We start from the raw sequence: 22951 nt of genomic DNA on the forward strand, positions 1-22951 counted from the left end.
TATATATATATGCTATGGGTAATTTCATGTTTGTTATATTTGCATGTCTGTGGATGTATTGGCTGTATGAAGTCTCTGTACTTGCTCTGCACTGTACCACTGTAGCAGATCTATTCCACCAAGACCAAATACATTAACATTGCCATGTCCATTAACATGCCAATCTCTCCCAGAGTTGTCATGACAGAAATACACTCTTTATTTCACCCTCCAAAGTGCACAATCTTTTTTTTTGCATAGAAAAATGTCAAATCACTATAAACCTGCTAATCTGGTTATATCCCTGAAAATTATGCTGTAATCACTTCCAGGATTATTATACCTTCTGCAAAATAACATGTATTAATACCAGAAAGCTACTGCTCTGCAAAGGTTAAACATTGTTAACCTAATATCCAAAAATTCTTATAGTCTAAAGCTGTTTTCCATTTTAAACTCTGTATTAAACCCTCTCATAGCAGCTAGCCCTGATCCAAGTTTGTAGTTAGTGAGTAGATTAATTGGTAGTTCTAGTGAGCAGTTTTGTAGCTTTTTATAAACAAAATCACTGGCATTAAAGTACAAATTGCACCTGTTTCAAGTCATTTCATATTTTTCAACCACCTTTTCCATTTTTTTTAAATTCAGCCTCTATCTCTTTGAGCTGTTAGATGTATTTTTTCTTCTCTTGATGCTATTCCTACTAGGTTGTTTAAAGATGTACAGAACTAAGCTGTTGGTGTTGATGCTATGGGGGACGTCATCATTTATAGGCAGAAGACAGTCCATGATATCACACACAGAGTGCCCGTGAGTATAAATAGGTGCCTGAATTATACATCATTAGCTGTTTTGTCTGAAAAAGACACAAAGGCAAGCCTGAGGCATGGCAGCATCTCATTCCCCTTCTCAGTGAACCTGGCAAAGTCAGCTACAGCTTCAGGAGATAATCTCTGCCCCTGTTCCAAATCTCTTAGCAGGTTAGTATAATGCACCTGCAAAACAGCCATTGTGTGCAGGGCACAACCAACCTGACCTGCTGCCACATATGCCTTGCCAATTATCCGTGAGGTGATTGACAAGGCATACAAGGCAGTGGGTCAGGCTTAAGCCTGGTTTATACTCGCCGCATCCGCATGAGCGCAAAGGTGTGCGCGGTGAAAATGGCGTCATCCTGGAGCTGGCGGCAATGCGCGTTGAGTGCACGAGGCCCTATTTCACGTGCCGGTGTGCATGGTGTAGTGGACAGCACATTCCATTCCACAATAGTGGACAAAGGTTTGCTACATTTTGATTGGATCTTGGTGGACTAACATAAGCAAACTGTCCAACGCCATCAGATAAAGATGCCAGGACAACAGCCAGACACCTCTTAGAGGGCAAGAAGAAGACCTTTGGTACAAAGCCCGGGAAGGACAGGACTTCTCATTGGTCAAAACGCAGTTTCTGCTCTTCATCCACCAACAGACTGATTCCTAAGGTTTTGGCCTGTGACCGTCATAAAAATTCCTTAGGACCTCTGGATGCAGCAGCAGTGGGTGAAACAAAAAGAGATCACAAAGTTCCATCCAAATCCATTTATAACTATGTTCTCAAACCTTAAACTGATTCAAACTACAACACACACATCTCATACTTATTCAGAGAAATAAGTATTCTCAGTGGCAGCGACGTGTAGTGCAACATCTTACACAAACTCAGCTGTTAATGGACAAAGGAATGCATGCATGACCGTTCAATCTTTATCATGTTTGGACTTAATGCATTCGTAACATTGCCAAATTTATTCTGGTTGTGGTTTGGAAAGTGAGAAATGCACTGGTAAAACATTAGTGACACTTTTCTAACTTTGTGTTTGGACTATGCAAATAAGTTCCACAGGAGGAAAGAAGGGTGGGCCACACCGTGTCCCCCCACTCTGATGGAAATGGAGAAGCGCCAGATTGCAATCTCCTCCTCATCAGAAAGAGATAAAGGTACCTTCCCAAAAGTCCTGTCAGGGAAAAGACACTAACAGAGCAAGATCTGAGTCTCCGGCCTGCAAGGGTGAGACACTAACAGATAAACCAGTACTGAGTCTGTGTCCCGAAAGGGAGAGACAATAACAGCTACAAATTCTGAGTCTCAGTCCTGTAAAGGAAGGGACTGTAACAGATACCTCGGCTCTGAGTCCGAGTACTGCAATGGAAAAGACGTTAACAGAAACACTGTTCTGAGTCTGAGTCCTGTCAGGGAAAATACACTCACAGAGCAAGATCTGAGTCTCCGGCCTGCAAGGTTGAGACACTAACAGATAAACCTCGGTACTGAGTCTGAGTCCTGTGAGGGAAGAGGCAATAATAGCTACATTGTCCTGAGTCTGAGTCCCGAAAGGGAGAGACACTAACAGAAACACTGAAGTTCTGAGTCTCCGGCACGTCCAGTGACACAATAGCAGATCAACCTACGTTCTGAGTCTCCAGCCTGTTACAGGGAAGGCAGCAACAGAAACAACTGTTCTGAGTCCCCTGTCTGCAAGGGTTAGACAAGAGCAGATCAACCTCCGTTCTGAGTCGGAGTCCTGTCAAGGAAAGGACTGCAACAGATCACCAACGTTCTGAGCCTCAGGCCCATGAGGGAAGAGGCAATAACAGATACCAAGTCCTGAGCCTCCAGCCTGCGAGGAAAGAGATCATCTACATTCAGACAACAACAGATGCAGCACATCCTGAGTCTCCATCCTAGAGAGACGAAGCAGATCGACAAAATTCTGAGTCTAGCCCAGAGAGGCAGAAGACACACAGACATCTGCGACAAGTTAAGCTCCGGCGAGCAAACCTTCACTCCAAGGTACCTTTGCTTGCGTGTTCCAGGCTAATAACCTTCTGCACCTACTCCAGGGCCACATCTGCGTGTTCCAGATTTTAGGACCCTTTGGTGCTCCAGGAGATCAGCATCCTCCAGGGATGAAGTCACCGCTACCGGACTGCTCACTCGACCACACAGAACGTAAATATCACTTATCCAAGCCTCTTCCAGAGACCTTGACATTGTTAGATATTATCAGTATATGATTTTTCTAATTTACATTAGATATTATATAGCTGATTGCAGTTTATAGCAAATCTTTCATGTATTTGTTTGATGCATAATAGGGTTCTTCACCTTATTTCTTTCAGAGTAGCAACAGTTTAGTTTGTCTTTCCAGATAACCTAGCTCTGATAAATCTTTCTTATGTGATGTACTCATAACCACACCTTAATTGACACGTGATCCAAATATCATATCGTCATTGGTGACGCGAGTACCCATCACTACACTATTTCGCCTCCCTAGGTTGGCGAAAGCAAAATTCACTACAATGGCATTTTCCCAGGGTATTAACTTTCCACGTGGCTACGCTTCTGAAGCGTAGGTTTCATAGGTTTTTCAAGGATTTTTTATTTTTATTGTATTTAAAATATAATTCATTTAGATCAAATTTTACACTAATTACTTAATGTCGTTCTGTATATATTGTTTGATGAGAAATTTAGTGGGTTTTTTTTGGTGGTGTTCTAGTGTACCATTATCAGTCTTCGTAAATATACATGATCACTACTCTAAACTGACCGTGACAGACAGTGATTTTGTCTCTATACATAAAGATACATTTGCATAGATGGACAAACTTAATCGCCTGGTTTTGTAAATGATGCAAAATTAGCTATTTGTTTTCACCGCTGTCCCCTGAGTTTCAGAGGGCAATTACTCCAAGTTTCTCCCTGTTGTTTCAAAGAATAGTACAATGGCGAGCGTGACAAGTATAAACACCTCGTGTCTTTGGGGAGGTGCACGCGCAGTCAGCGGAGGCTCACGATGCGGAGCCTGGCAAAAGTGTAAACAAAGATTTAGATGGCAAGACTGGAGCCCTCAAAGAGGATGCCTCACTCTGCAAAAGCTATTCTTCACATATCCTCGCTCATACAATCATTCCACATTTGCATAATTGTAATGTGGGAAAGGAAAAATGTGGTCCGGGAAGAACAATCATGGCCAAGGATTAGGCTATTACATCCAATAATTCCCCACATACGGGGCTGAGAGAAGGAGAGGGCCACTGATCACTGTATCCTTCTAAATAAATTACAAATTATCTAGGATAGCATCCATAATGCTGTACTAGACTGGATTCTGTTAAGATTCTTTCTTGCTAGGAACTTTTGCAAATTAGATTGTTCTTATTAGTCACAGTTCCCATCACCTGAGTGCCACAAGGCTCCATTCTGGGTCCGATTTTATTTCATTCACACATGCTCCCTATTCATACCATTTTTGAGCATCACAAGGTTTTACAACATTATGGAGATGATACACAGCCTAATATCCCTTGTATAAATTTGTAGACTTCTCTTTTAGTTTCCTTTAGGCATATTAACAGTTGAATGGATGAAAAGTTCCTACAGCTACTGACAGGTGATAACACCATTTTGATACTGGTAGCAAGGTTTTGGAACAATGTATCCATTTTTGTTAGACTGTCCTCCACAATAAACACATTTAAAGTGTCCTTTAAACTTTTTATTTCTCATAAAACTTGAATGGGGGAGAGGTATTCAGCTTGGATTTTATGAACAAAATGTTTTAAAAACTTTAAATTTGGTCAACTATTTAAAAAAAGGTGTCATATACAGTAATATATACATGGATTCATATGTTTCTCATAATCATACATTTTGCAATGATAAAAACAATGAAAGCAGTTAAGATTTGTTGTATATTATACTTTACATGAGTGTACTATATGTATGTGGATTAAGTTGAATGTACTATATATCTCACTTTAAATAGATTACCAAATCAGGATTACTAGTGCTGTAAATGGGACTACACATTACACCAAAGGTTACCAGCTATATAAAGAACAACAAGTAGCAGACACCGTTGGGTCACTTTATGTGTTTTCATCTGAATTGTAAGTGACTGGTTCATGTCTGATGATTGTGTCATCATAATTAATGTACTGTTTGTCCGAGAAGCAGAAAAGGCTGAAATCAAGGCCAAATGAATCCAATGGCAATTTACTCAATTTTTCTATCTCTTCACCAGGTGTGGTCTTTGCATTATCCAGCCTGTTATTATTCCAGACAGTCTCCTCTTGCCCCAAGGAGTGCTCGTGTGACACTCATGCCAAAGTGGTGGACTGCCGAGGACGAGGATTATATGATATTCCACGTAAACTTCATGAAGACACCCTGGAGCTGTATCTTCAAAATAACCGTCTGCGAGGCCTGGGCTCCATGTCCTTTCGAGAGACACCACAACTTCAAATTCTGGACCTAGCAAACAATTCAATCACAACGCTTTCCCCTAGTGCCCTTTTGGGACTTAGAAGCTTAAAGGTCCTCAGCCTGGCCAATAACTCTATTAGGGAAGTGGATCGACGCCTTCTGGTTTCAATAAGAAATCTAACCATTTTGGACTTGTCCTTTAACACAATAGGTGGTCTACCAGGAGCTCTTGCTGATAGTTTCCACTTTCTGACCCATCTGTCACTCCATTACAATCGGCTAACTAAGCTGGACCGTATATACCTGGAGGCTCTTGGGAATCTTAAAGTTCTGCAGCTGAAGGGCAATCCTTGGAGATGTGACTGTCATCTGATAGGACTCAAACTATGGTTGGAGACATTTGCCTTCAAAGGTAACAAAATGGTCGAATCCACAATAAAGTGTTTAATGAATGAATGAATCAATCAATAAATAAATAAATAATACATAGCTAAAAAATTATCTTGCAAATGAAGAATTGAGGTAAGTAAATTTCATAATTATGACAATTCTGCTGAAATATATGTATATTTATAGTGTTATTATTATAATATATTATTACCAAAAGCAAAAAGTTCAGCATGAGTGTCCAGTCTTGCACTCTACCAGTGCCATTCTTTTTTAGGTAGGTGTGAATGAGTAAACCGTGTATCTCACAGTTGGATTGGCTGACCAGCTGACAAACAATTTTAAAGCTGACAAATGGGAGCAGACTCCAGATTTGGGCCACACCTATTAGAGCTCCATGGATTTTCCCTCCAGTTAGCAGATCAAGGAACATGTTTTGCATCAGTCTTGCATGTCTCTTTTGAACTGCTGCTGTGAGTTTATTTGAATTGCTGGAGCATGGGGTGACCCGCTGTTTATTTTATTTTATTTTATTTTTTTTTTACTGAACATGGTTCATTTTCAATCCCCTTTACAAGGGAAAAATACTAATCACACAAATGACATACAATCATTTTGATCTTCGGTCATTAAAATAATATATATATGGAATAAGCAGAGCTCCATATGTTTATTCTTAATATATTTTTTAATGCACAGATTCTGCCAAAAAAAAAATCAGTGTTTATTGCCTCATGACTGGGATGGTGGAATTTATTTCCATGACTTTTAACTACCGTCAATATAATCTTATGACACAAACAACTCTGCTAAAGCAACCTACACTGTTTTGACAGTTCATGGCTTGCTCCACGCAGAGATAAAAAAAGCTATTTTCTGGTTACCAGCCCTGAGCTTTACATAAAGGCTTTGTACACTTGTTAGCCCTGCGTCATTCTAAACCCAGGGTAAACTAAACTGAGGATAATCTTTCTTTCACGTTTTACAGTACACTGCTCATAATTTTCCAAGAGTATTAACAATTAATCCTGGGTATTAAACTGGCATTTCAGACTTTACATTCCCCAGGTAAAAAAGTGGCACTAAGACCACTTATAAATTACAAGTGTGAAATGTTCCTCTGCTCAGGGTTAAAAGCAGTCTTTAGAACGATGATATACGATGTGAAAAGCCATATAGTGAAGACGAACTCCATCTGTTAGCCATTTCAGCTTCATCATTTTCTCTTGTTCTTAGGTGGAGTGGTTGACAGCGTCACATGCATCCAGCCTCATCTCATGCTGGAGCGGGACCTCCGGCACATTCCCTACGAGCTTTTCCACTCCTGCATGATCACCAGCTACAGCTACCTGTTCGCCAACATCCACTACCTGGACAACAAGCATCGCATGCTCAGCGGGCATCTCCATCCAAGCCCCAGAGCACCATCTGGGAGTGATTTCAGCCCCCCAGGAGAAGCGTTACTCCCTGAGTGTGAGGCCAAGCAGAGATCCCGGCCTGTGAACTACAGACGCGCCATAGCCACAGTGGTCATCACAGGAGTGGTTTGTGGAATTGTGTGTTTGATGATGTTGGCAGCAGCTGTCTACGGATGTGCGTATGCAGCAATTAATGCCAAGTATCAAAGGGAGCTGAAGAAGAAAGCGAAAGAGGCGGGTTCAGGAGAGGAGCGGAAAAACATTGAAAGAGAGGAGGACAAAGAACCTCTTGAGTGACCCGAAGATCAGCATCACATGATGCACACAAAGCACAAATACACATCAGGGTTACACTACAGATTATCCACATACTGTTGTGTATCTACAAAGTTACTTTCAAGGCAAGTCAGTGTACTTGGCAGCCATATTGGCAATGCCCCTAGGGCAGCTATTTTCTAATTATGCAGATACCTGAAATGGGAAAGACGTAAAACTCCAAAACTATTATTATTATTATAGCTTAAATTAGGCTAGAACAAAAAAATGTATTGTTCAGGCTGGTCAAACAAATGCACATGCATGGTCTAGACCAGTGGTCACCAACCTTTTTAGGCCCAAGATCCCTGACCTCGGCCTTTATGAAAGACAAGATCTACCTATTGAAGAATTGATAGAAAAAGACATCCCAGATTGTACTTCAAATTTGAGGCCTTTTACTTAGTATTTTAATGAGTGATGCGCCTGTCATAGCTGATTCAGAATTCAGATTTTCTTTTCTTTTTTAACTAGCAAATTGGATTCTGATACTGATACTGATTTTTAAGCAAATGTATTTATTGGCTATTTGCTTTATAACAAACAAACTGGCTTTAAACAAAAATATCTAGCCATTTGAAATTAGAGGCAACCACTGCATTTTAATCACGATCTGCACGGGCAGTTGTTTTTGATTTGATTTAGATTAATTTCAGGATTTAAAACAAAAACAGAATGGTCTGACTTTAGGTGTCATTTATTTATTTGCTACATAAAACATCTGCACGAAACAAAAACAGCAGGTCTGAATGAGACGCACTCACTGACAGCAGGTGGCACTAATAAACAGGGTTGCCAGGTTTTTGCAATAAAACTAGTCCAATAGTGTTTCGAGGGGGGTTCCCCTGTAAAAATCGCATTCGGGGGTAAAATACACGTTTTTCGGCGGGGATCTTCCAGTAAAATTCACATTCCAGGGGCTAAATATCACGTTATTGGGGTCGCTTCAACCCAACCCGCGGCAACAGTGTTAAAGTAGCCCAATTCCGCGCGAAAACCGCGGACTTGGCAACACTGCTTATGAACCGACCGCAATATGCAGTAGAACTGACATTTATGTAAACTGATAAAATAATGGCCAATATAAAAAAGCTAAAAAGGTATCAAGTTGTCAGTACAAGAAGATCGCGATTGACGGGTTGGCGACCACTGGTCTAGACTAAAACAACAGCCAATAATTTTGACAAAAAGGCAGTTGGCTCTTTGCCAGTCAAAACAAAGAGTCATTCTGTTTTATAGCACAAGTTCGTAGATTTTCAACCAGTTTTATATTAGTAGTAAATGTAAATTAGCAATGTGTACTCTTTCTCCATGTTACCTGCACCTAGTGCATTATGGGTGCTGAAGTATCCTTACCTTTTGGATGAAAGGGAATGCCATAGCCCTTATTCTCTATTTTCTCTAGTCATGTAGTAAAAAAACAATAAAAAAAACAACGCCTTCCTACTGCATAAACAGCCAAATTTTATTAAAAGCTCATCTTTCTAGCAGTGAATTATCCCTTTAATTGTCCAACACAATGCCGCCAAATTGTAGCCAGCTCACAGTTTATGGCCTACTACAGATTTCAGACTTATTTGTCACACTATCTTATCCATATTTTTCAGTTATTTTTACATTATTATTTTTTTCCAGTACTGTGCAAATCTTTGTTAAATCATTGGAAAAATGGGGAGGAGAATGATTGTGTTGTTGAGGCACAGAGTTTCTGATTAGTACTGCAAATGCCCACAAAAAAAAAAAAAACATCTTTAATTGTGTGCAGCATGACAAGCTTTCATGTTTCAGGTGTACCCTTGAATCAACTGAACTTATTGAGCAGTGCAATTTTGCCTATTCGTTTTTCTATATGTGGTCTGTCTCTGCTCCCTCGTACAGTCTCTGGTATCTATTATAACTTTTAAAATGATAAGACTAAAAACTGAGGGGAGACTCCCCTCCTGCTGTTTACACTATTGCAGCTCTATGGATAAACAACATCAATTCCCATTGAGCTTTAGTTAGGCCAAAGATTTATGTGAACATATCAAACGTATGTGTTTTAATCCATCCTGATTCGCCTTGTTAAATGGGGTCGGGGGGGGGGGCTGATGCTAATACAATTATTGCGCTTCTGCTCGTGACACAGAAATTACATAATCACACAGAATTTACACACAGCCAGTAACAAGCAATATTTACATATTATATTGTCAAACTATACCTTTTTAAAGGGTTTTATTTACAGTCTATTGCATAATTTTAGATAAAAAATATGATAAATTATGATGAAAGGACGATTTATATCATCCATACTCCATACTCCATATTAGTTCATGTAGACAAATCCTTATCAGTGTGCTCTATTATATAAGCATCCATGTGAATATACAGAATCTGTTTGTATATAGATACAAACAGTGGATTAAGAGATTCGGAGCTCTTGAGAAATGAGATGGCAAGAAGGAAATAGTGATACAGATGTCATATGATGGAGTATACGAGATTATGTAAACGTGCATATGAAGGGTTGATCTGTCAGAAATGATCTATGTATGTTATGTAACATCAGAGCACACAACTAAGCAATATATTGTACATTGCTAAAGTTTACATGTCCTGTGATGTACAACATGCTATACATGCTAAAAATCTCAAATTATTTTAAATGACATTGTGTTAATTCTTTTTTTTATGATCATCAAGCAGTCTTTAAGATAAAAGTGTTTTAGAAAGTACACTGAATATTCATATTATTAAAAATACATCGGGCACACTAGAAGAGCGTTTGAAATAAACTATAGGGAAAAGTGGCACATTCATACACACTGGAGCAATTTAATTTAATGTATTTTTAATGTAATGCTATGGCTGTCATCAAGCACAAATCATATTGAAGTTGTGATTATAGGAAGAAATCCTGTAAACTGGCCTTTAAAACACATCAAGGACACACATGCCCCGGTTACACAAGAGAGTTCTGTCATCAGCATGTCAGGCTGCATTAAGTGTGTGCTGCAATGCGCTTGTGAAACTGAGCAGTATCACATCTGAAGCAGTGTATGAACATTATTTTAAATATATATATAATTATTCTTTTCAAATCAAATCAACCAACACTCATTGAGCTAGAAAGCTCAATTTGTCATATATCTGTGGTATATGTGTATGTGCTTGTATTAAAAATGTTGTTAAATATATGTTCATTAGTGATTAGCATTAAAGCATAAAAATAAAAGATGTAAAATATACATCAAATTTAAAATATATAAAATAAACAACATGAAATACTGTATAGAACTTGATTTTAGTCGTGTGTATGTCCACTCCAGCAAAACATTGAATCATGCGCAGTAGAGGGTGAAAATCTGTCTGTTCTACTTCATTTCTCTGTCAGTTATAACATGAATCATTTGTGCATGAGGGTATGTGTGTGTGTGTGTGTGTGTGTGTGTGTGTGTGAGTGAGTGAGTGAGTGAGTGAGTGCCCCTCTAGGCTTATGTTCAAGCAGACACTTTCTAATTTTCTCTCTGCTATTCTATTTCCTTTCATCCGTTCCTACTGTTTGTCTGGCGTGTCTTTTTGCTCACATGGATTATGTCTTTAGTTCTCCATCTCACAATCCCTCTAAAGTATAAACACCTCCAGTGCACAGAAACAACAACAAAAACACAAGATTTTGTCAAATAAGCAGTGATATTCATGCAAGGTTAAGGTACCTGCAGCAATGGGTGACTCTCTCTCATCCAACAAATGAATGGCGCTGCTGGCCAAAACCACACTCTTATTCTCAGAGCCTGAAACACAATGATACAGTTCATTTAAAACAAATAGTATAGAGGAGGCCAGGCCAGCACTTTCAGTTTTAATGTGGAACTGTGTTTTTTGTGTTATACTGATCTCAAGCTCTGTTTTAATTTTCCCACATTTTAACATTCACCACATCAACCAACTACTGTTAAATACTATTTCAGTAATATCTGTAAGTCTATATTATGTACCATACGTATATGTAACTTGAATTGAAATTGTTATCTGGAAAACTAATGGATATTTTTAAATGCCTTGTCACTTTGACAGTTTACATATATTTCCCTGCTTTAGAAACATTCGAAAAAACACTTCTGATAGGGATTAGAAGTGAGAAAGGCAAGAAAATTACGTTTAAAAGAGTCCATGTGAAAACATAAGGAAAGAGAATTTCTGAATGAGAATTTGGGTAAACAAGACATTCATTCCAGTGCATTCCAGTGAATTTTTCACACTGCTACCACAAGAGTGCAGTATGTGTTGTCTTTTCCACAGACAATCGAAAAAGAAAATGAGGAGACAGAACACACCAAACTGAAAAGAGACGTTGTCACAGATATTCTTGTGGTAACAAAATCAAATTAAAATACCAAGCACTAGATTATTTTCCTGACAGAAAATGTACAGTTCATTCAGTCAAATGGATAAGGATTATTTACAACATTATTATTTGACATAATTATTTGTTGCAGTCTTTTTGAGTGGAAGTTCCTCAAATCAGAAATGTTATCCATAATTTAAAAGGCAGTAGACGCATTTGGGAAAAGGTGGATATGATTGCTGTTTCATTTTGATAAACTGCAGAACTACTACAGTAAAAAATGCTGTAACACTAGTAATTAGCATCCATGAATATTCTGTAATTTCACTGCATTTTCACAGTGTTCAGTTAAGATGAATGGTAAATAATCCATTGTTTATTCCTAACAAATGTCATGCATCATTACTCCACTAATTCTGCAATGCAGGAAGCTTGTTTTGAGGGGGAGGAGATGGAGGTCTATCTAAAAAGATCTGTCCACGAAATAATATTTGTTTCAGTGAGAAAAATAAAAAATGTGATGCAGCCATTTAGGCATGTTTTGTGGTAAGCAAGTTAATCAAGTCTACACAGGGGGAGTAAAATATTATTCTTAAAGACAGCACATTCTTCAAGGGATAGTTCACCCACAAATGAATATTAGCCCATGATTTACTCACCCTCAAGGCATGCTAGGTGTATATGACTTTCTTCTTTCAGACGAATCCAATTGGAGTTATATTAATAATTGTATTGGCTCTTCCAAACTTTATAATGGCAGTGGGCAGGTGCTTCTGTTCAATAGTCCAAAAGAAGTCCAATAAAGTCCATCCATCCATACTAAAAAAGTGCCTCATATGGCTCCGGGGGGTGAATAAAGGCCTCCTGTAGTGAATCGATGCATTTTTGTAAGATAAATATCCATATTTAAAATGTTACAAATACTTTTTTCTCATTTCCGCTGACTGTCATTCATGCAAGCCATTCCGGGCGGATGACGTCGGACGTATGTGTCGCGCATGCACCGGTGAGATATGCTACTCTTGCGAGTTTGTTTACAGGAGCAAAGGAAGCAAAGTTTCCTTACTTTAGCAAAGGAAAACCAGTCTCCTCTTGGCTTATATCGAAATCCTCTAACATTTTTCTTTACAAATCCTCGTTTTGTGCTTCTAATTCGTGACCGGCGTTTTGTTTTGCTGTCTCTCCTCCGCGCTTACGCGTTCGTCACTAATCACCGGCGTGTGCACTAAGCATACGTCCTACATCACCCGCCCAGAATGGCTTTGTCAGACTTATGGACATGTTTTGTTGTTTTTTCATTCCCCATGTGTTCACTGTGACCTAGTTTCTGTCTCCTGTTGATTGTGTCAATTGGTTTAGGTGTGTCTCATTAATTAGCTTCATTTGCTTTAGTATTTAAAGTGTAGTCTGTCCCGTGCTCCCTCGTCCAGTATGATTACGTTTGTCTCCTGGCTGCCTTCTGTGTATTACCCTCTTGTGGATTATTAAAAATCTGTTTGCATCAATCTTCTTCTTCATACGTGTTTTATGGACCACACTTGGTGACAGAATACCGGACCAAAAGAAAAAAGAGAATGGAATGGGCGGCGAAGTTCTCAGCGATTTCGTTTCATTTGCCCTAAAGTTCGCACATCTTGCCGTCACGTCTCCACACAACAACGAGACCATGAAGTCCCTGTTCCGGATTGAGGCGAATTACCATTGCTCCGTGGACCTCCCAGACTCCACAGGACTGAACTGGAGGGAGGCCATGTTTCGGTCTCTGGAGAGCATCCTACCCCGATCCGGAACATTTAAGGACCCAGAGCCCAGCCCACCGTCACCCCGCTGTGTGGAGCAAGAGCCTGAGCCCACCGCTGACAGAGAGGCAGAGCCCGCCGCGACTGACGAGCCATCACCTAATGGAGCGACAAAGCTGAGAATCGTCTCGGAGCCAGAGCCTGTGACGTCAGACCAGGTGCGAGAGCCGACTACAGAGCTCTCCACGGGGGAGAGCACTATGGACAGTGAGAGCACGGAGGGAAGCTCCAACCACTGCACCATAGCTGAGGGTGAGCTGAGCTCAGTGGACTGTGTATCATCTGCCTGTCCTGAACTTTCTATCTGCTCTGAACCGTCATCATCTGCCTGCCCTGATCTGTCTGTCGGCTTTGAACTCTCTGTCAGTCCTGTTTCGGCTATGGAGGCCGTTTGTGAACTATCTGTCTGCCCTGAACTGTCTGTCTGTCCTGATGCAACCACGGAGGTCGTTCCCCTATCACTGGCGCTCCCAGTGCTGTTAGTGGCCTTGTGGTGTGTGTGGGCAGCACACACCGTTCCTAAGCCCCATGATCATCCTGAACTCCCGCCCAGCCTCCCTCTCCCACCACCTCTGCACCAGTCCTCACCATCACCACTGCTGTCTCCTGGCAGCCCCTCTGCTCACCCTTAGCCCACCATCTGTGCGGTGGGATCGCCACGGGTCTGCCAGTCTCCACCGGCGTCGTGGCTGGAGGATCCCTTGTCTCCGCCTCCAGCCTCTGAGTCCCGGACTCCGCCTTGGCCCGTTGACCAAGCGGCTCCACCATGGCTCCTAGCTCCCTCCTCTCCGCCGTGGCCCGTCAGTCCACCAGCTCCACCGGGCTCCCTCGTCCCTCCGGCTCCGCTTTGGTTAGTCGTTGACCATCTGCCGCCTTGGTCAGTCGTCGACCATCCGCCGCCTCGGGACTCTACTCTTCCGGCTGCGCCTCGTCCCTCCGGCTTTGTCAGGCTCCTCCTTCCCTTCGGCTCTACCTTGGCCCTCCGGATCCTCAGCGTCACCCTGGCTCGTCGGCTCTCCGTCTCCACCTCGGTCTCCACCACCACCTGCTCCGCCGCCGTCGGTCGGCCCCCTGGAGTCGTCAGCACTTCTTCCACCACCGTCCCTCCCTTTTTCTATGTGGCACGAGGTCGCGCCTTCCGGGAGGGGGGTGAACTGTCAGACCTATGGACCTGTTTTGTTGTGTTTTAATTCTCCATGTGTTCACTGTGACCTAGTTTCTGTCTCCCGTTGATTGCCCGTTACCCGTTGGTTCAGGTGTGTCTCGTTCATTAGCTTAATTTGCTTTAGTATATAACATGTAGTCTGTCCCATGCTCCCTCGTCCGGTATTATTGATGTCATTTGTGGATTACGTTTGTCTCCTGCCTGCCTTCTGTGTATTACCCTCTTTTGAATTATTAAATACCTGTCTGCATCAATCTTCTTCTTCGTGCGTGTTTTCTGGACCACGCTTGGTGACAGGCTTGCACGTACGACAGTTAGCGGAAGTGTGAAAAAAGTGTTCTTAATGTTTTAAATATTGATATTTTTCTTACAAAAACACATCGATTCGCTACAGGAGGCCTTTAGTCACCCCTCGGAACCATGAGACGCATGTTTTATTATGGATGGATGCACTTTATTGGATTTCCTTTGGACTGTTGAACAGAAACACTGCCCATGGACAATTTTTAATATAACTCGAATTGGATTCATCTGAAAGAAGAAAGTCATATACACCTAGGATTTCTTGAGGCAGAGTAAAGAATGGGCTAATTTTCATTTTTGGGTGAACTTAACCCTTTAAAATATCACCTGCCCCAAAAAGCATTGTGATTCAGAAATGAGCAAAAGTCAACAAATGCTGCAATAAAGCAAATTCAGTAAATTAATGCACAGGTCCAGACTGATTGCTGCCCAGCTCTGGGCCTTCTCAGGGTGTTCACTTCCAACTCCCTCAAAACACACATAGTCTATTGCTACGTGCACCACAACAAAAACGTATCAATGGTAGGACTTTTGGTCAGCAAATGCATGGAGACCTGGCTAGTGTTCCTGAGTATATATGAGTTATAGAACCCTGACCTAGCGCATGACACTTGTTGTCTATGTTTGTTGTGGGGTCCAAAATAAGTCTGCATGCTTAAAAAGTCTAGTGTAATGGTAACTTCACTGTGACATACTGAGAAAAGCTCCTCTCATCCCCTGCTTATGCTGTAGAACATTCACCGTACCTGAACTCCATTTTTAGTTGACTGTGAATTCAGGTTTTTATGCAGTAAACACTAATTACAATTCTTTCCGGCTTTGAACACTCCCTAGTCTAATTTTCCTTGTCTCTTAGAATATGATTCACATGAATCCCAGAATCTCTGTCTTTGGCTTTTTTGTTCTGTATTAAATGTTTTTTATACATGGGTCAGAACTAGTCTCTTACTCAAAACAGTTAAATTAGAGTTTCGAGAACATGATTTCTTATCCGGTTTCTACTGTCTTTGAAGTAGATGCTTTTAGCTCATCATCCAAAGGCAATTACTGAAGAACTGTTGTGGCCCTATGTTAAAAAAGACTGCATGTTTCCATCTTTTCCATGTAAATCTGTGTTATTTTTAACCAGAACACACCAGCAATAGTGGGGTACAAAATGAGGGTGAGCGAATGACGACTTTGATTTTTGGATGAACTATTCCTTTAAACATGAAATATCTTGTGACTGTGTCATGTCATGGTAAATGTCTTGTGATTGTGTCACAGCAGGTTCACATTGAGTGTAGACAAAGAAATGACTCGATGCATTGTGCCTGGTTCAGTCATGGTGCAATGCATGAATAGATGACTGCTGTAATGAAACTGGCTGTTTTGTGTGTGTTTAATCACCTGTGCCGAAAGGAAGGGAGTAGATAAAGGTTCCAGGCACCTGTTCAGCAGCCCGTTTGTACCACAAAGGAAAATGATCAGCACTGAACACTACCTCCTTATCTTCTCCAGTCAGGAAGTCTCTTACAACACACACCACACACAATATTCATTATTACAAGCTGTTATACAATTGATATTAAGCTAATAATATTTGACATTCTGGATTCACAAATTACTCAAAACAGCAGTTTGTTTTGTAGCCAGTGTTGGGGAAGCTACTATGGCATATACAGGTGCATCTCAATAAATTAGAATGTCGTGGAAAAGTTCATTTATTTCAGTAATTCAACTCAAATTGTGAAACTCGTGTATTAAATAAATTCAATGCACACAGACTGAAGTAGTTTAAGTCTTTGGTTCTTTTAATTGTGATGATTTTGGCTCACATTTAACAAAAACCCACCAACTCACTATCTCAACAAATTAGAATACTCCATAAGACCAATAAAAAAAAACATTTTTAATGAATTGTTGGCCTTCTGGAAAGTATGTTAATTTACTGTACATGGAACTTTTCCACGACATTCTAATTTATTGAGATGCACCTGTAGTTGGTCTAGCTGCAATACTACTACTACTACTAAAAAAAGTTCACAGACAAATTACTATTTAAAGAAAATTTCAGTTTTATGTCAGTCATATCAGTGCTTTATTAGATGCTGACACTTTGAGAACTCCTTTCCAGGAGTGACTCACTGAAGCCTAACATGAACATAATTCAAGCCAATTCAAGCTATTTTCCTTTCTGGTGATATATCCTCCATGTCGCCAAAAACAGCATGGAGTGCTTCAGTCCATTTTGGACTTTAGGGCCTTGGTTAGTACACTGTTGACATCTCCATTCAAGATAATCACTCAGATCCAGTGTTAATTTTGACAAGCATTTTTTATTTAGTCTTAGTCTTTATCTTGAGACGAAATTCTTAATAGACTTAGTCACATTTTAGTCATTTGAGTATTTCATAGTTTTAGTCGACGAAAAGTAATTGCATTTTTGTCAACTTTTAGTCATTACTTTTAGACATTACTTTTAGTCAAACTGCAGTTACCAACATTTATTTTGGTAGCTATTTTATATGTAGTCTTCAAACAAAAATAGTCATTAATTCTTCTCTCTTTAGACCAAATCAATTTAGCTTAGGAGAAATTTGAATCAAGGATTGAATTTGGAAAAACTTGAATAAATGATGACAATTTTCATTTTTGGGTGAACTATCCCTTTAACAGTAATGAAAAGGGAGCAACTTATAAAAAATATTATTGTCCATATATAATATACATAATTTATAATTTTTGAAAAAGAAGCAGAATAAGACAATAAGACAAATATAACAGAGATACAAATTAAACTAATTTTTCAGATACAGTAGGTTTACTTAACATATTTATTTAACATCTATTGTTAGTTAACATTAATGACACGTATAGGTACTTAATTAGGAATGCTGTCCCTTTAAGACGGCAGGCATTCATGTAATACTGACACACGTTCAGTTTTCACCCACCTGTTTACGTTCACTTAATCCATAACCGACTGTATTTACGTGAGATACTCTACACGATAGACATTTGGACTGCTGTGTGTGTATTTGAGCACTGAGAACTGATCGCACGCTGTATATGAGAACTGAAGAAGTGGAGTGTGCGCGAGAGAGAGCACTTCTATCAGTGCCATTCCGCCTTCACTAACTTTAAGTTAATCGACAACGAATTGTGACTCCCGGAAAAAACGGGACGTCTGGTCACCTTATCCCTACCCCTTCAGGTGCTGAGGCCATTGTTTCAGATCGCTAGTTCGCGTTTTGGTAGCCTATCCATCCACTGCAGCTGCCATACTGAGACTAGATATGCAAACGCCCGTATCCAATTGCAAACCAATGACAGGGATGCACATTTTGAAGGACAAGACAGTAGCCTATAGGATGTATTTTGAATGTCCGGTAGTCCTCAAATAACATTATAGTCCCGTCTCATCTTGTTAACGAAGACGAGGCATAAATTTCATCATAGTTTTTATTATGAGACATTAGTTTTAGCTCGTCAACATCTCGTCTTAGTCACAGAAATAATGTTCGTTAACAAATATTTTTTGTCGTCGTCTTCATTGATGAAATTAACACTGTTCAGATGACTAAAAAACGTTCAAAGCCAAATTTTGTCTTTGGACGGACTCATCTTAGAGAACCTGAAAAATGTTCATATCTTATGTTAGAAGGTACAACATTTCAGTTCAAGGTTCAGTTCCCTTCAGCCTGTCCTTAGCTTCCTGTACTTTCACCAGATGCACACATGCTGCTCTAGCTCCGCTGAGGCTGAGCAGTGTTTACATTCTAAATTATTTGGATAATTTATCCATTATTTTTCAATTAAGCTGGTGTGTAACGAAAGAGATCAGCCTGTTACACATTTGGACTGCCTGGCACTTCAGAATTCTAAAGAATGAAACCCAACTAACCATGAACACTTGTATGACAGCACCATAGCTCTGCCACTTTTAATGTTTTACAAGATGTTGGGCTTGATGAACATTATGGCATCATCACCCTTTCAGGGCTGTTGTGCAGCAGACCCCTCTTTATTTGCATCTGTGCATTTGACGCTCTTTAATGTGACGTTCGCTGTTACACCTCAGTTCAAGAGGCACGTGACTAGATCTTCCTCTTTGCTACTAGTTATAAGAAAAAAATAAACATGAACAAACATCAGATGGTGTTGACAGAAAAAGAACAACTTATTGAAATGAATCATGTCTCTTAATTGCTCACAGTGTTTCAACTGTGTTTCATATTAGACACGCTCCAACTCTAAATGATTTTAAGAATCGCCTGAAGTCTCATATTCTTTCTTCAGCGTTTGAGCCAGCAGAGAGTTGAGGTATTGTTTTAGTTGCCCTGTTTGTGTGTTATGGTGTGGAACTGTGTTGATTTTGTACAACACTTTGGTCAATTCTCTGTTGTATTAAAATGTGCTATATAAACTAACTAACTGCAGAAATATGTCAGTAAATGTAGATGTAACATCACATTTACTTCAGAAAAGACTTTCATTGTACACAACGTTGATAGTCAGCTAGAAAAATAACTCCAGAGAAGAGAATTTTGACATATGTGCAATATATTGCATTCATTATATTTTACTTAACCTGTCGTCTTCATTTTTTTATGTATGTTTGAATAAATCTGTCATGAGAATATACAGGAAGACTTCAGATTTGAAAACAGACTTCTTAGGAAATGTTTACTCAATGAAATCATGGCACAGTGACTTCAGTTGTTATGATGTCTTGAGTAGGGACGTTGTAATGGTTTTTGGGCCCCCTCCCCCTGTACAGCATATTGATGTGGGCCCCACTTAAATCACATTCTGGGGCCAGGGGGTGTCCCCCTTGGTAGAAATCACATTCAGGTGGGGGTTACATTGGGCCCCCTCTCTATTCAGGACCCTTGGAATCATCCTAGGCAGGGCAAGGCAAGTTTATTTATATAGCACATTTCATACTCAAAGGTAATTCAAAGTGTTGAAAAATGATTTAAAATTAAATAAAACAGTTAAGAATAAAAAAAAATGAAGATACATTAAATACAATGCAATCATTTGGACGTAGCCTTTTTCGTAGCCTACTCCTTACAATATTATAATTCAGGCACCAGGTAGATTTTAACCTGTTAACCCGCACCTGGACGCCAGCGCACTGAACGCTCTTTGTTTGCATGTGTCAATGTTTACGAATAGATTAAATGAAAAGGGACAAAATTAATCTTGACAAACTATATATCATTCTAAAGGTCTAAGCCTCAAGCGTCGACGATAGATCGCTGTTTTTCAATGGAAAGCTTATAAGGAATGTATTTGCTAAATTTGTATAAGCAGTACACATCAAAACATGCATAATAAAAACGCAGTACGTACCAGATTCATCGTAATAACGAGTCACAAACGCATCCACTGCTGTAAATCCCGGTTTAGTTAGAAAGGTAAGGGTCCACTGAACAACATCCCATAGAGCACTTTTAGTCCAACGAAACAATAACGTTGTAATATGGATGGATATTCCTTGGTTTATGTATAATTTCTTCGGGGAGAGTTATTGTTTGTATCCGTTATGGAATAACTTGCGCTCAAAAAACTGCATCTTGGTAGTAAAAATCAACATGGTTTTGTAGCATACAGTGTCACAAACAGAATGAGACCAAATAGAATTTAGAATTTAAATGAACACTTCCTAACCCAGGATAACTCAAACCACCAGTTACACACACAAAACAAATCAACACAAAGTAAAAGAATCATGCCATTCAAAGGTATAGCTGAGAAAACATAATTGATATGTTCACTTACAACAAAACAATTTTCAAACACAATTATCAACACAAAACAAATATCAACCAATTCTCACTTTAACCAGAGTTCTTTGATGTGGTATCAAACTATTAGTTCATGGGGGAGAAAGTTTGTTTTCAACAAAAAATAAAAATAAAAATTCTCGCCAGAAAATTAGTTCGTCCGTGGCAGGAACCCGAACAGGCAATGCTCCACTCAACAACCCGGCCACGCTCTGCAGTCAGCGCCAGGAAGATCCAATAGTGCGGCAAGTCATTCCTTTGTTTGGCGTAATTAATCCTCTAGTGCAATTGACTCAACTAGTGTGACTCACTCGGAGGTGGCGGCAGTGGCAGCGCTAAAGGTAAGCAGCACTCAACACCACACGTACTACTTCCTCTTTCGTTCTTACCGTCGGCCTCCCCGTACGTAAATATATAGTTTAGTCATGAAACTCTAGATGGCGCAGGCTGATGGGTCGTTAACGTAACTGATATTCAGAGAGTTAAAGGACTTGGCACAAGCTGATTGGTTCATGCTGCATATGCAGCCAATTAGCTTACTGCCTTGCATTTATTTGGTCAACAGCCTTACCTATTTAACCATAACAACTTAATGAGCAGCAGAAAATAATATACCCACTCATACGTGTACTCGTGCCGCATTGCAATGCACTCAGAAGAGAGAGCGCTCATTCTTAAAGGGGCCACATCTCTATTTCACTCATTACCTTGGTTCAGTGATAGTGAAGAGTTTATAATGATTTATAAAGTCATGTTTAGTGATAGTTTAAAGATAATAATGAATTTGTTTAAAATAAAAAAATACTACTAATAATAAAGAATTTCCAATCAGTAGCCCATGTACAATGTAGCTAATAGTAGGACACTCTTAAACTGGGATTTACTATTTGTGTATTCAGTTGGGCTTGCAGCAATTATAGTACTTTCATGGAGTGTAGCAGCATTATCATTGAATTCAGATTTCGTTATTAGCGAATTGTTAATAGCAGTATGCATAGCAAATCAAGTCAAATTATCACTGTTGTTTATAGCAGCAGCAGCAGAAAGTATCTGGTTGCATGAAATTTCAGTGATAACACATGGGGTAAGTAACTCTTTAAAATTGAAATAGGCTTTTATTTCTTCGTTTATTTAACATGGCATACAGAGATTTTGTGAATTCTTCAAAGCGAAATAGGCATTATTTGTTTGCATTTCATTGTTTAATAAAGACTCTTAGCAATTCTAAGTACCTTTGTGCAGCTGTAGCAGCAGTATGCATAGCTATTCAGATAGCCATTTTTAGCTAATTTAATAGCAGCAGAATGATATAGCAAATTCAGATGCAATGTTAGAAATAATATTAGCAGCAGTCTGCATAGCAACCAATTATTATTGCTAATATAGCAGGGGCAGCAGAAAGTACTTTAGTTGCAAGAAATTTCACTGATAATGCATGGATGGGCTACAGCAATTCTAGTACTTTCATGGAGTGTAGCAGCAGTATCCATAGAATTTCAGATTGCATTATTAGCAAATTATGTTCTAATAGCAGCAGCACGCATAACAAAATTCAGACGCAATGTTAGAAATACTAGCAGCAGTCTGCATGGCAATCCAATCATCATTGTTGCTTATATAGCAGCAGCAACAGAAAATACATTTAGTTGCATGACATTTCAGTGATAAGATAACACTACGATGGTAGTGAACTTTGTAGGTGAAATAGGCATTTTATTACTTTGCTATTCAGTTCAACAGGGTTTATAGAACTCTTCAAAGCGAAATAAGCATTGATTGGTTGTTTTTGGTTGTTTATAAAGGGGCAGTAGCAATTCTAAGTACTTTTGTGCAGCAGCCAGTATGCATAGCTATTCAGATCACAATGTTAGCTAATTTTATAGCATGCATGGCAAATTCAGATGCAAGATTAGAAATAATATTAGCAGAAGCATGCATAGCAAGTAATATTATTATTTTTGCTAATATAGCAGCGGCAGCAGAAAGCGCTTTAGTTGCATGAAATTTTAGTGATAAATCATGGAGGGTAAATTTAACTCTTTAAAGTGCAATAGGCATTTATTACTTTGCTTATTCAAAAGGGCTTACAGCAGGTTTCGTGTAGCAGCAGTAGATTATGCTTTCTCAATTCTGATCAAATACTACAACCGCAACAGTTCGCACAGTAAATTCCTATTACAACATTGTGAATATCATTAACAGCAACAGCATCTACTTCAACTCAGTATTGA

At 39.5% G+C, this 22951-nt stretch overlaps 2 protein-coding genes across 2 annotated transcripts in view; one reads left to right on the forward strand and one right to left on the reverse strand.

Moving 5' to 3' along the window:
- LOC107750815 (leucine-rich repeat and transmembrane domain-containing protein 1) overlaps nt 1-7646 on the forward strand; it is a 16352-nt gene extending 8706 nt beyond the window's left edge. The window contains exons 2-3 of the mRNA XM_016566341.1: nt 5048-5641; nt 6853-7646. Of these exons, the coding sequence (XP_016421827.1) occupies nt 5048-5641; nt 6853-7331 (1073 nt within the window). The 3' untranslated portion in view covers nt 7332-7646. The remainder of the gene's footprint in view (nt 1-5047; nt 5642-6852) is intronic.
- The window catches only part of cacna2d3a (calcium channel, voltage-dependent, alpha 2/delta subunit 3a), a 226562-nt gene that overhangs the window by 48249 nt on the left and 155362 nt on the right, over nt 1-22951 (reverse strand). Inside the window, exons 26-27 of the mRNA XM_016566342.1 lie at nt 16336-16457; nt 11048-11125 (exon numbers count right to left, since the gene is read on the reverse strand). Of these exons, the coding sequence (XP_016421828.1) occupies nt 11048-11125; nt 16336-16457 (200 nt within the window). The remainder of the gene's footprint in view (nt 1-11047; nt 11126-16335; nt 16458-22951) is intronic.

This window comes from Sinocyclocheilus rhinocerous, unplaced genomic scaffold, assembly GCF_001515625.1.
Source record: "Sinocyclocheilus rhinocerous isolate Xijiao unplaced genomic scaffold, SAMN03320098_v1.1 scaffold1023, whole genome shotgun sequence".
In the NCBI taxonomy this organism is placed as follows: domain Eukaryota; kingdom Metazoa; phylum Chordata; class Actinopteri; order Cypriniformes; family Cyprinidae; genus Sinocyclocheilus; species Sinocyclocheilus rhinocerous.